The following is a 13,068-nucleotide window of genomic DNA, read 5'->3' as shown; positions in this document are numbered from 1 at the left end:
GTACTTCCCCTGGGATCGCAGCACCGACGCTAGGTTGCTCACGCTCGTCAGCGTGTCGGGATGCTCTTTCCCCAGCGCCTTCTCCCTCCCCTCCAACGCTCGTCGGTTCATGTCTTCAGCCTGCTCGTACTTCCCCTGGAATTGGAGCACCGACGCTAGGTTGCTTACGCTCGTTAGCGTGTCGGGATGCTCTTTCCCCAGCACCTTCTCCCTCCCCTCCAGCGCTCGTCGGTTCATATCTTCAGCCTGCTCGTACTTCCCCTGGTATCGCAGCACCAACGCTAGGTTGCTCACGCTCGTCAGCGTGTCGGGATGCTCTTTCCCCAGCGCCTTCTCCTTCCCCTCCAGCGCTCGTTGGTTCATGTCTTCAGCCTGCTCATACTTCCCCTGACCTTGCAGCACCAATGCTAGGTTGCTCAAGCTCGTTAGCGTGGAGGGATGTTCCGCTCCTAAAGCAGCCTCCCGTGCCTCTAATGCATTTCCGGACATCTCCTCTGCCTCTTTATACTTCCCCATCTCGCTTGCATACCACCCCGCCTTAAACAGAACCGACGCCCACGCCTTAACCGCCCGTCCACCAGCTGGCCGACATGCTACTACTGCTCGTGCGTGCAGAAACAGCGCTTGACACACTGTCCAGTTCTCGTGCCGTCCTACTGGGTAGTTGTCGTCCATAAGCGTTACGTACACCTCTTTCCACTCCTCTAGTTCATTATACAGTTCCAGCCATTTCTTTGTGGAGAACTGCACCAGCCGATGCATCTTAAATTCGCGCCCATCCACGCTTATCCCAATTAACGAGTAATTCATTAACGTGTGAATGTCCTCTTCAAAGTCAGCTTTTCTATCCTCGTCTCGCTGATATCGACCCTGGAGAAGCAATTCCGGAATCCCCTGTCTGTCGAAAAGACTCATTAGCGAGAGTAGTCGAGCGGCAGTAGGCATCTCTCTCCGGATATGTTCAAATGAGATCTGCCACGTCGCGATAATAGAGTTGGATGCCCTGCCGTCCCTGCGATTGTCTTGAATGCCCTTGCTAAGTAGACGCGCTCGGTCGTGGTCGCTCCTGCGGACTTCGTCTCGGTATCGCGAGATGGTTATGCGTGGTGCTCTCTGCTTAATGTAAGCCGCCGCCTGCGTAATGGCGAGGGGCATATAGTCTAGAGAGTGTAGTAATTCGACGGCGTCGTCTTTGTTTACGTTACAGCTGAGCTTCTTCTGAAGAAGAGTTAACGCATCGCTCTCGTCCATTGGATTAACCTCAACAATGCTAGCGTGGTTCCCCGTCAGTCCATAAGCTAGATCTCGGCTCCGAGAAGTGATGAGGATTGATCCGTTTAGCGATTGCGGTAGGAAGTCTGACACTGCTGCTTGACCTGGACTACTAACTCCAGCGGATTGCGTTCCGTGATGTGGAGGGAAGAAGACAGCCGAATCGTCAGCGTTGTCAACAATCATCACCCATCGCCCGTTCGACTCGTCGCAGAGCCAGTTGTGGACGAGCCGCAGAACATCCACTTTCGGGTTGTCCAAGCCGTCCATCCTTGTTGTCTCAGCGATTCTCCGGTACCCCTCCTCGAACCTCGCCTGCGTGCCGGCGTGCACCCAGAACACCCATGTTGTCGGCGACCCGTCCTGCAACTTGTCCCGCACCTGGTAGGCGTATTCGATGGCAATCTGGGACTTCCTATGCGAGCAATCAGTGTTGGCACTACGTTTGCGAGGCGCATTGCTCACCCAACGCCTCCAAGTCCGACGAGCGCCGCGCGAGCTGCTGGCTTAGCGCAGATCTGGCGTACCTTGTCGAGGCTGTCGCGGCTGATGAAGTCGTCGTCCCGCCGGAAGGGGACAGTCGAGGACGGCAGTGGCTTAGCAGGCCGTTGGTCCTTCAAAGACTCTTCGATCTCCTTCCGCAGCCGAATGAACGCTTTCTTCTGTCCCTCGCCGTATATAAGTGGCATGTGGATGTCGAAAATGCCTAGCAGAGAGTATGCCGCATCTTCTTCGCGTTTTGTCTTCCGACTCTCTGCCCATGACATTCGCTCATCAACGCTAAACTGAGATAAAGGGCTTCCCTGAAGGGCTCGAATACAAATTGCTGTAGCGTTGTAAATCTCCTCCTTGAGTGAAATTCTATCCCCAAGTCGTTGGCCCTCGGCGGAAAAGAATTCGACAGATGTAGGAGCGAGGAGCTCCTGCAGCGTCCAGCCCCGAGTAAACCATCTGCTGTTCTGAAAGGCTGGTTCCCATGTTCCGACCGAGCCACTGTCGAAAACATCGGTCAAATATACGTAGCATTTATCTGCCTTACGGTACCATTGAAACATGGAGTTGATGGCTTCCGAAAGCTCTGCACTGCTTGATTTGTCGATACAACAGGTGTCAATCCAAAAGTATTCCAAGTCGTCTTGTGCAGCTTGTTCTCCACAGAACCGGATCTTTTTATAGCCAAGCTTATCCTCGCCCGTGCCGTTTGTTAGGTCTTCAAAGGTGACCTCCTCGGTGTCCGCTCCCCATGTGTGTGAAAGTATCGCATAGGGAGGGATTGCCTCGTCGCCAACTATATCCTTAGTACGACTGAACTCGCCATTGTCGCAGCGTCGCAAAAGACGCATTGTATCGCATGGAGCTGGGCGGGGGCAAGCGGAGGGAATAGATTTCGGCCGGGTTCAAACGCGGCAGCCTAACTGAAGAGACGAGCAGGGCAACTCGCTCGTCCGTTGAGAATATCAGTCCTAGCTACCAAGGTTAGCAAGTATACAGGAGGAGAGGACGCTGAGCTATACCAAAGAATCGCATCTGAAAGCGAGACAGCGCAATAGTGCTGTGAGCGAATCCTGCTGTGCCTTGCTATATCCTTGGTTTTGTGAGGAGAGAGTTTGGACAAGCTCAGCTCTGAGCGGGGTGCGCCTGATTGCACAGCCCGCAGTGTGGCGCGCACTGCGCGGTAAGGCTAACATGCCAACGGCAGAAGGCGAAATTCTGCTTATACCTTAAGAAGTGGACGAACATCTTAGTGACGCTAGCACACCCCTTGTCAGCTCAAGCTGTGGTATAGAAGTACCTTCTTGTACCGCGGTAAATCACGTGCCTAGGCTAATGGTGCCTAATTGGATACGTAAGGTGGGGTAGAACCGTGTTGTGGCCACGTTTGGGGTGAAGCCGCATTCGCTTGCGACTGTATAGGATAAAATTTGAATAAAGATGCCACTTTGAGATGTGTTGGTCATTAGTGTCATTGCTGACTGCTCCAGAGTCGGATTATTATATTCCGAGCGTCCGCACAGCCATAGGCCTAACCGCCACAGGCCTAACAGCCACAAACTTGGCTTACTGGATGACATAAGTAAATTACACCGTGGTGATTATGTAGGACATGCGGGGTTATTTTGCACTAGCCGAGAGTAGTAAGTGCTGCAATCGGAAGTACCGACCAGGGTGGCGACCTTGCATGAATTTGCGTGCGATAGCAGCTGATGACGAATTCTCAGTATGGTAGTGAGGTTATAAGGCTCGGATAAGGCCCTTTTATGAGCATCAGGAGTGATGGGTGCTCGATGGTGCTGTGGCGACGGAATTCAGTTACGCCATAAAAGAAGGCTCTCTGCAAATCAGGCGCGAAAGCGACGATGCGAACGTAATTTTTAGGTGGGAGGTGTTCTGAGTGTTCAGGAGTGGCTACAGTAGACGACTTATATAGAACTATAGGAAATCTTGATGTGTGCACCGAGTCTAAGTTGTTTGAAGTCGAAGTACCCCTTATCTTTTCCGGCACGGTGGGTTTTCCGCGACCTAGGGAGGGACGTTTATTCCAAAACAGGTCATTGTATAATTTGTACCACTTTCCTTTTTATCATAAAGCTCACCTCTTGAGGCATCGACAATTCTATACAAAAGCAAAAAGATTTCATGAAGATGGTGTAGTTTTCTTTTCGAGATTGAGCCTCCTGAAGCCTTCTCAAGCTTTGTTTTCATGCGAAGATCCCGCTCATGGCCACATCGAACAAAGCGCCATCAACCACTCACATGGCCGCCACGTGACAATGCAACATCGAGTACCGTCCCAAAACAGTGCTCAATAACCTCAACCCGCACGAGTCGCAGTAGCAGCAACAAAGCCAACCGGCCCCATGGCGTCAACCGAGCCAGCCAGCCCTCTCATCCCTCCCCATGCCGCCATATAACTTATTCACCGCCGCCTCGCTGCAACTATGATCCGTGAACGCAAGTCTAGCCCATTAGCATGGCAAACATCGACCCCGGCCGCGACCGCAGCTTCCTCGACCAACCATCCCCATACCACGACCACGACTCCTTCGACGACGTCCCCGTGTCCCGCGCCAGCACCTCCGCTCGCCCAATGTTCTCATTCCTCAAACGCTTCCAGTATGCCAAAGTCGGGCACCAAGGCCCCGACGACGGCGGCAACGAGCACAAGCAAGAAGCATTCGCCCAACGCGAACAAGACCACCTCACAGCAAGCGCCGAGCGCTGGTTCACGCCCTTATTCCTGCTGCTCCTGATGTCGAGTCTGCTCAACGTCTTCCTCATCTTCAACGGGCCCAACTCGGTCTCCCAGGGCCTCCATCTGCACAAGCAGCGCAACCACAACCCGCACTCGTGGGAAGAGAAGCACGACGGCAAGAACGTGACGTGCTACGAGACGCACGAGCACCAGTTCAAGGCAAACTACGACTTCAGCGACGTGTACCCCAGCCACGACAGCCTGTGGGAGGCGCTGCAGGGCGAGTCCGCGGGGCTGGTGTACACGGACCGGAATCGGCCGGACGGGAAGGTGAGGCCCGCGGGGATCGCGATGTTCCACCAGCTGCACTGCCTTGCGGGCTTCCGGCATGCGATCCAGCAGCTGCAGGCGGGCAAGAAGATTGGGTACTCGGTGTTCACGGATGTATCGGAGCATCGGGGCCACTGGCCGCATTGTTTTGATTACTTGAAACAGAGCATTGAGTGCTATGCGGATGACTCGATTGAGGTGAGCAGGATTGATGCGGGCGGGTTTACGTTTGATGGGTATGATAGTCCCGGCAGGCAGTGTCGGAATAAGGAGTGGTTGTATGAGGTGACGAAATGTGGGCAGGAGGGGTGTCCTGGGAAGGAGTTTGGGCATACGGAGAGTGAGCTTGCGAGGATGAAGGTCGAGGAGGCTGAGGCGATTGAGAAGTGGAAGAAGGAGACTGGGTGGACCGGGGAGTTTTCAGGAGTGGGAAAGGACTGAGAGGAAGGGGTGCAAGGTGATTTATGCGTGGATAAGAGGCTTGTTGGATTGTTTGATGGGTTTCGGGTCATACCCTGGTGAGATATGGGAAAGTAGACTTGGTTCTGGTGTGGAGTACATTCTCGTCGTTGAGACACCACATTACTTCAATAAAACGCTCCGTACTGGCTTGATGTGATCCAGATTGGACAGTGACCTACAGTATGCTGAACTTCCATATTTAGCTCCCCAAAACGTCTACCTTCACACTCTGAGCATATTTGCTAGCCGATCAGCGTTACTACAAATGCAACGTTCAACTACTCGATGAGGTTCTGCCCACCGTCTTGCTCGAGCAAGACTCTAGTCATCAGGATAGCCAGTTCTGGCATCCCCTGGAAAACTTAATAGATAAAATACAGAGGCGGTCTGATGGAATGCTAGCGTATGTCGTTAAGTGAGACCGCTAAGAATGAGGGCGAAGTGCAAGACAAACTTACGCGGGGCATCGTAGAATCTACTCCCTACGGACTCAACCTCTCCACCCTCCACTCCTCGCCCTCCTTCTCATACCTAAACCGATCATGCAGCCGACTCTCCCTCCCCTGCCAAAACTCCACCGCCTCCGGCACAATCCTCACGCCCCCCCAGAAATCCGGAACCGGGATCTTCTCCACCCCCTCAAACCTCTCCTCCACGCCCTTGACCCTCTCCTCCAGCTCCTTCCGTCCCTCCAGCACCTTACTCTGCGGACTCGCCCACGCCCCAATCCTACTCCCCCGCGCGCGGGTGTCATAATACACCTGGCTCTCCGCACTACTCAGCCTCTCCACCGCGCCCTCGACGCGCACCTGGCGCTCCACCTCGCGCCACCAAAACGTCAGCGCGGCCCGCGGGTTCGACGCCACGTCGGCGGCTTTGCGCGACGTGTCCCAGTTGGAGTACACGACGAAGCCGCGCTCGTCGAGCTCTTTGAGGAAGACGACGCGCGCGGAGACGGCGCCTGAGGGCAGCGAGGCCGTCGCCAGCGTCACGGTCTCCGGCTGGTACACGTTGGCGGCGTGGGCGGCCGCGAACCAGGCGTGGAATTGCGTGAGCGGGGAGGCGGAGAGGGAGGCGCGCGAGAGCTCGCCTTGCAGGTATTGCACGGCTTTTGTGGGGTCCGCGCTGCCGCCTGTGGGGGCGAAGATAAGTTTGGCGGGAGCAGGGGCGGTGGTGGAGGCGGTTTCAAGGTCTGTGGGGTTCTTTTTGGCGGAGTAGAGCATTTTGGCGGTTTTGGGGGTGGTGAAAGAGTTGTGAGATGATGAGAGTGGGGATGTTTGAGATGGTAGATATAGTTTTGCTGTCTTGAAAGCTGATGTATATAATGTTGAAGACTTTGTGAGAGTGAGAAGATGGCGGTGCATGAAGCTTTATAGCGCTTGCCGGGGTGTGCTATTCTAAATGCTGGCTGGTGATCCGGGGAAGGAGATCCTGAAAGGCAGGAGATTGAGGGATATTTGGCACACGAGTTGGGAGAAAATCCCGTATATCAGATGAGAGTGGGCTGATGGATGGACGTTGGAATAGTCATGATGGCATCCATTTTTTTTTTGGCCCCGCAGCGCCACACATTGTGGCGCTCTTAATCTGGTATTACACCAAAATATACGAATTGGAGGAGCCCGGAAAGGAGCTCAAATGATCTAGGATACTTTTGAGACTATTGAAGTATTGAAGTGCTCCTGTGCAACTCGAGGGTGATTCTTGGGTACCAATCACGTGAGCTCTCGCTAAGCACTACTGTCGGGACGTGCGGTGATTGCTCGCAGGATATTTCCCAAAAACCTCTAGTAAAAATTTAGGCAGAAGCAGAGCTCAGACATCTGTGTAGTTTCTAGCTATAGGTTCCTAGCTGTAGGTTCCTAGCTGTAGGTATCAGCTCGGGTTCTACTATAGCCCGAAAGCTTCATTTCGGAGAGCTCTAGAGCCCGACTCTAAAGTCTATATCTACGGGGTCGAACCAAGAGATGCGCTGGATGAGACTCATCTATCACTACAACTCTCAAATAAAATAAATGCTCTCTGATCAAACCTTCTTAAACCTACCCTGCACACATCAGTCGCGCTTTTGATATCAATCGATTCCATCATGTCTCCCTCTCTCCCCAGAATCGCCATCGTCGGCGGTGGCCCCGCCGGCTTAACCACCGCTGTCCTCCTTCACAAGGACAGTATCCCCTTCACCATCTTCGAGCTCCGTCAGAAGCCCACAGACGAGGAGCTAGCCAAGCCATCTGGAATGCTCGATCTACACGAAGAATCCGGCATCGCAGCTCTCAGAGAGTGCGGCCTCTTTGACGACTTTCAGAAGCTCACAGGCGAATGCACCGAAGCGCAAAAAGTCGCAGACAAGGATGGCAACATCCTCTACAGAGACGAAGGCGAAAAGAGCGAGCGCCCTGAGATCTCCCGCCACAACCTCACCAAGCTCCTCATCTCTCATATACCCGCCGCCCAGATCACGTGGGGCCGCAAGCTCCTCGCAGCCACCAGCTCCATCACAGCGTCGAGGCATACTGAGATTGAACTCGACTTTGGACCCCACGGAAAGCAGACGTTTGATCTGGTCATCGGCGCAGACGGTGCCTGGTCCAGTGTTCGCAAACTGCTGACGGGCGTGAAACCGCGCTACGAAGGCAGACAAAACATCACCCTAACTATCCGGGAGGTCACGAAAAAGTACCCGCATCTATCGGACCTGGTGGGTACAGGCACTTTCGCCTCTCTCGGTGGCCGGCATGGAGTTATGTCGCAGCGTGGTCCGCAGGACTCAGCCCGCATATACATCTTTCTCACGATCGACGAGGAGAACTTCGCTACCAAATCTGGCCTAGCGAGCCAGACAGCAACAGCTGCAAAAGAACGCATTCTGAGTGACTCTGCGCTGATAGGGGCCTGGGGCCCTGTCATAAAGGAGCTGGTGACGGTGGCATGTAAGGAGGAGACAGGCGACAACCCGGGAGCCATGGTGGACATCAAACCACTGTACGTTTTGCCAGTCGATAATGCATGGGAACATAGGACCGGCGCCACTATCATTGGGGATGCGTCGCATCTGATGGGCCCCTGGGCCGGCGAGGGCGTCAATCTCGCCATGTGGGACTCACTGCTGCTAGCCCACGCCATCGTCAAGGCGCACGAGACCGCCGGTAAGGATGCTACGGCCTTTCAGAGGGCACTCGATCCGCTGGTGAAGGAGTTCGAAGTCGACATGGCGGCGCGCTCTAAGGAGAAAGCAGAGGAGTCTAAAAAGAACGGCGAGACGATGTTTGGGGAGGATGGAGCGAAGGCGTTTGTGGAATTCTTCAACATTCATGGGCCACCGGCGGAGCAGGCAGCTATTTAGAGCTAGGCTATAGAGTATTGTTGTATCAAATTGCTACCTGAAGGAGGCGGGAGTTTGAATACGGTGGATACTGCGTGTTAGGAGGGGTGTATATCTGTAAGATCAAAGAGAGTGTAAAATCATAATAAAGGAAAGAACGCCTATCAAAAGTTCTACCAATCTGGTGGTGCCCATGCGTGCCTTGTCCAAACCGAAGTAATGTGTCATATGTGGAACGCAGGCGCCGAGAAAGGTCAAATCCTGAAGAGACTATATGTGGATTTCAGACGTGCTATATTAAACTTTGCAGTATTAACAAGAAAGTGATGCCTTTTGACCAAGTGACCTTCGAACCAGTTCAGCGTATTGAACATCAGCGGAGGAGACCTAGCTACATAATTTCTCTCGGCATACTCACAGCCCATGCGCCATCTTCAAAGCGGCACAAACATCGTTCTCGTACTGCCTCGCCTTCGCTAACGCCTTTGTCATATGCATGAACGGGTGCGGAACGCCTAGATACCTACATAATTCGTGAAATCAGCATTGTATAAAAGTCTAGCGACACCGGACCACTTTGAAGGGGGGGATAACAGACTTACCTCTTGAATATGACCATTCCACCCGCTTCTACCATCTTCCGCCCATACGCCTCGCCCTCATCAACCAGCGGATCGCACTCTGCGGTGATAACGAACGCGTCACAAAGCTCTTTAAAGTTAGGTGCATGGAGAGGCGCGCGCCACATCAACGGAACCTCCTTCTCAATAAAGTCGCGGTGCTCATCGGGGAAAACATGGCTCTTAAAAAACGCGAGACGGGACGCTGGGAGACTGGGAGCCTTTGCGAATCGGGCGACGGATGGTAGAGGGTGAAAAGGCGCGTGATGGTCTGGCGTGGGGAAATAGGTATGGAAGTCGGTTGTTGGGACGCTGAGGATAGCTATGAGATGGTCAGACCAGTGGGAGCATGGTTGATGAGATGACGGATGCGAACTGACCGAATTTCAGTGGGACTCTCGCATCGCGGGCCATATGTTGAAGTACACAGGCTATTTGACCACCGGCGGAGATGCCGCCAATCGATATTGAGTCTGGGAGACCGTTCGTTTCAGATGCATGCTCGTGAACCTAGGGAGATGTGTGAGCCAGCGCTGAGAACAGTGGGAGATATTCGAGGTACCCATTTCAATGCAGCCCAGCTGTCCCCTATGTTCTTGCCAAAACGATGCTCTAGCTCTCGTTAGCTGCTGTGGGTAATTCTTATAGGGAATAATACCTGGACAAAGACGATAGTCTACGTCTATTACTATGATACCAAGACGGTCCTTTAGCATCATGCAGAACTCTGCATCTGCCGTTAGATCGCCGAAAACGAACCCGCCGCCTGTGAGGCCTTAGTATTTACATCTATCTCTAATCTGATCACTGCGAGAATACCGTGAAAGTTGATATGGACTGGAAAGGGCCCCTCTCCATGCCGAGCTGGATCTGGATTGTAACTCCGGCATTTCACTTGATATCCATCGTCCGAAGGAATGGTGAAGTTTTTGACGCCTGGACTGCCCGTGTAGTCTTTACACCACGAGCCTGACCATTTCTCTGGGTTTGCGCGGACTTCAGAGAGCGGTATGTGATGGGTCGCGATTTTCGTTCCCAGGACAGAGTTATAGTACTCTACAAATTCGGGGTCGAGAAGGCGAAGAACAGTTGGATCGAGTGGGTCGTAGATTTTTGTTGCTTCATTAGTATCTTTTGTATCTCCTACAAAGGACATCTTGAAAGATCGTTAGGTTATGTCGTCAAGGCTCTTGGTGGACGTGAAAGTAGACGCGAGAAGTGCGGAAGTGAGGTTCTATAAGCAGTTCCTTAGGAGTGGGGTAAAGTGATCTACGCAATATTGCTAATCAGTTTCTGATAAGAGCGCCTTGCGCTCGGAAAAGCCCTTTGTATGATTTTCCAATTGAGAACGTTCGTGAAGTTATCCCGAATCGGTAGTGCTATATTCAATTCCTTCATCACTTTCGAAATATGTAGCTTCGAATCTGGTAGGCTAATCGAGCCTTTCAAGTTCGTTCTGCGACAGAAGAGCAGGTAAAGATTTCATCGTTTCGTATGTCTAAGGGCTCCTGATATATGATTGTTCGTGTTCAGAAAAATCGCACCGGCGCATCCTGATCAATGTTCATCAGTTTGTGCTGCTATCGCACTTGTGACAGCATTTTCCTAGATCTGCCTTTGAGCGCAAGGAGATTCATCATAGTTTTGATGTCAGTGTCAAAGCTTGCTTCGCAATGTCAACGCCACGTGCAGCCATGCCCCTATTCTTACTTTAGTATCATTAGACAGAAAATGGGAGGAATACTTACCAAGATGCTTGATAACCAGCTCCAGACGCACCATAGTTGTGTACAACTAGGACTGATCCGCGTTGCTCGCCTTCAATTCTCGCATTACCCTTTCTACTGGCTTTGGGGTTGTCAGTGCGACACAAAGTGCGGGGGAGAGCTGAATAGAAGGATAATGGCGGGAAGGAGGAAATAGAACGCGGCGTAGCGCATAAGCCCCAATAAAGCGCCCACAAGGCCTGAAGAAGGACAGTTTGGGAAGTACTTACGCCTTAACCCAACACCATGGCTGATCACCTGCAACTCCTCCGGCTTCCCCAACTCTGGACAAAGCGCGCAACACCTCCTCATGATATCCTCCGCAAACTCCAAATCCACGTCCCCGTCCCAATTACCCTCCTGCCGACATCCGCCCAGAATCACGCCGCCTCCCAGCGGACGCGGGAAGACGTATGTCGTGCTTGGATCAACGCGTTTCGGCGACCTGAAATACATCTTCGAAATAGGCGTCTTAGGTTCCGCAACCAGAACCACCTGTCCACGTGTGGGATATAGATCATGATCCTCGACGCCGCCCAGAGAGTACGATCCTAAGCCTGTGCAATTGAACACTGCGGCCGCTTGCGGGAAATCCCTCGACACGTCGTCGATATGCGGGTAAGATCTTCTGACGAACTTGATGCCCTTCTTCAGCGCTTCGTTCTGCAGCCTATCCCATCGTCAGATCAGCTTGTCTTATCACATGCAGCCATATCGCCTGCTAAGAGTCCACCTCACATCCACCAAACGCGTCGCCATTGCAACCCCATTAAAAGAACAACGAGCAAAACTTACCACGGCAAATAAACCTGCGTATTGACCACAAAAGTCCCCTCAATTTCCATTCCCCACTTCGCCCCCTCTGGTACCTCTTCCTTGCCCAACATCCTCAGGCCTCCCACTAGCTCCTCATACCACAGCTTCTCCCCCAACCCTCCTCCCTCTTTAACACTCAGCACCCCTGCCTCCTCAATCACATTATCAAAAACCGCTTTGATCCCCATCCGCTTGATCCCGCACTCGGGCCTCCTCCTCTCCAGCTCATCAAACTTCTCGAACGTGATCCGGTCATACGACTCAAACGCCCCACCGTCTGTAGCTACGCTGAGCCAATTAGCCCCAGCCCAAGGCGAGGCATAGATAGCGGCGCGGTCACCGGGGAAGTGAGTGGCGGTTATGGTGATGGGGGCGGTGGGAAAGGTGGTGGAGAGGGTGAGAGCGGTTGAAAGGCCGATCACGCCAGCGCCGAGGACAGTGAATTCAGGCGAGGCGGACATTTTGAGGATTTATTCTGAGAGTTTGATTTAGGTGATCGGATTCATGGATGAGGCGTCATGATGGTGGGGTATATATCTATTCGCGATCATGAAGGCGCAGAGTCATGCAGAGGCATTAAAAGTGGGATAGTTCGTGATGTTGGTTGTGGCTTGCTGGAATGGGAAACTCGACGCGACGGTTATTTAAGCGTTGGGTTGTGGTCAGGGTAAATGCCTATTTATAACGAGTCAAATAGTAGTATTGCGTATGTGGAGGTGGCAAAAGAATAGTGAGTCAATGTTGCACTTTAGAGAGTTAATTGCCGTCCGCTAAATGTCTCATTCCAAAGGTGCACACTCGCTTGCCACTATCTAAGGCTTTTAGCTTAGCGCATCCTTGTACTGTACTCCAAAGATCCTGGAGAGCATGAATTGGAGTGATTTCGGAAGTGCCCAATTTGCATACCTCACCCTGTTCGGCGCAGTTTAGCAAGCCATCAAAAGTCTAGAAGGCAGGCCGAGGTCAGCGGGAAGAAAGTATACACAGACTAATGTCGTAGTAACCCAAAAAATCATGTTAATTTCACACAACGCTTTAAAGGAGTCAGAATTTGCATTATCAAGTTGAAAAATCATGTAAATAGGAGATGAACACTACGCCATCCTCAAACATGAGAGCCTAAAAAAATACTGAGAGAACTCGCACGAAGACGCCGTGGCGCCATGAAACCGTCTTCTAACACAAGAGGATTATATTAAAAGGACCATCATCGCCACCACCACCAGTCCCAGGCACACCGCTGTAGACATTCCTAAGGACTTTTTACATTGGCCAATACTGAAA

General features: G+C 52.5%; 6 protein-coding genes across 6 annotated transcripts in view; 2 read left to right on the top strand and 4 right to left on the bottom strand.

The window, feature by feature from the left end:
* BDZ99DRAFT_437828 (TPR-like protein) overlaps positions 1-1,961 on the bottom strand; it is a gene marked incomplete at both ends in the record, with an annotated part of 2,873 nt that extends 912 nt beyond the window's left edge. Inside the window, 2 exons of the mRNA XM_033717599.1 lie at positions 5-1,687; positions 1,738-1,961. Coding sequence (XP_033579989.1) covers positions 5-1,687; positions 1,738-1,961 — 1,907 coding nt within the window. The remainder of the gene's footprint in view (positions 1-4; positions 1,688-1,737) is intronic.
* Positions 1,962-4,804: 2,843 nt separating this feature from the next.
* Positions 4,805-5,044, top strand: BDZ99DRAFT_369165 (uncharacterized protein; the record flags this gene model as incomplete). Its single annotated transcript, XM_033714789.1, has 1 exon — positions 4,805-5,044. A coding segment is annotated over one exon (240 nt), but the record flags the coding sequence as incomplete, so codon positions are not given.
* A 695-nt stretch (positions 5,045-5,739) lies between these two features.
* On the bottom strand, positions 5,740-6,480 carry BDZ99DRAFT_382389 (pyridoxamine 5'-phosphate oxidase; the record flags this gene model as incomplete). The annotated part of the gene is made up of 1 exon (XM_033715273.1): positions 5,740-6,480. One exon carries the CDS (start codon positions 6,478-6,480, stop codon positions 5,740-5,742), a length of 741 nt encoding a protein of 246 aa, XP_033579987.1.
* Positions 6,481-7,048: 568 nt separating this feature from the next.
* On the top strand, positions 7,049-8,748 carry BDZ99DRAFT_460336 (FAD/NAD(P)-binding domain-containing protein). The gene has a single exon (XM_033719367.1). It carries the CDS (start codon positions 7,347-7,349, stop codon positions 8,601-8,603), a length of 1,257 nt encoding a protein of 418 aa, XP_033579986.1. The 5' UTR covers positions 7,049-7,346; the 3' UTR covers positions 8,604-8,748.
* A 248-nt stretch (positions 8,749-8,996) lies between these two features.
* BDZ99DRAFT_381337 (alpha/beta-hydrolase) lies at positions 8,997-10,358 on the bottom strand (the record flags this gene model as incomplete). The annotated part of the gene is made up of 6 exons (XM_033715235.1): positions 8,997-9,105; positions 9,185-9,524; positions 9,583-9,712; positions 9,765-9,814; positions 9,861-9,968; positions 10,022-10,358. 6 exons carry the CDS (start codon positions 10,356-10,358, stop codon positions 8,997-8,999), a joined length of 1,074 nt encoding a protein of 357 aa, XP_033579985.1.
* An 86-nt stretch (positions 10,359-10,444) lies between these two features.
* BDZ99DRAFT_460334 (FAD dependent oxidoreductase) lies at positions 10,445-12,444 on the bottom strand. Its single transcript, XM_033719366.1, has 4 exons — positions 11,764-12,444; positions 11,199-11,638; positions 10,951-11,050; positions 10,445-10,902 (listed from the first exon to the last, which is right to left on the bottom strand). Exons 1-4 carry the CDS (start codon positions 12,243-12,245, stop codon positions 10,839-10,841), a joined length of 1,086 nt encoding a protein of 361 aa, XP_033579984.1. The 5' UTR covers positions 12,246-12,444; the 3' UTR covers positions 10,445-10,838.
* Between the last annotated feature and the right edge of the window lie 624 nt (positions 12,445-13,068).

This window comes from Mytilinidion resinicola (assembly GCF_010093595.1).
Source record: "Mytilinidion resinicola strain CBS 304.34 unplaced genomic scaffold BDZ99scaffold_5, whole genome shotgun sequence".
Classification (NCBI taxonomy): domain Eukaryota; kingdom Fungi; phylum Ascomycota; class Dothideomycetes; order Mytilinidiales; family Mytilinidiaceae; genus Mytilinidion; species Mytilinidion resinicola.
The sequence above is the reverse complement of the archived record's forward strand: the minus strand, read 5'-3'. Positions and strand labels throughout refer to the sequence as shown.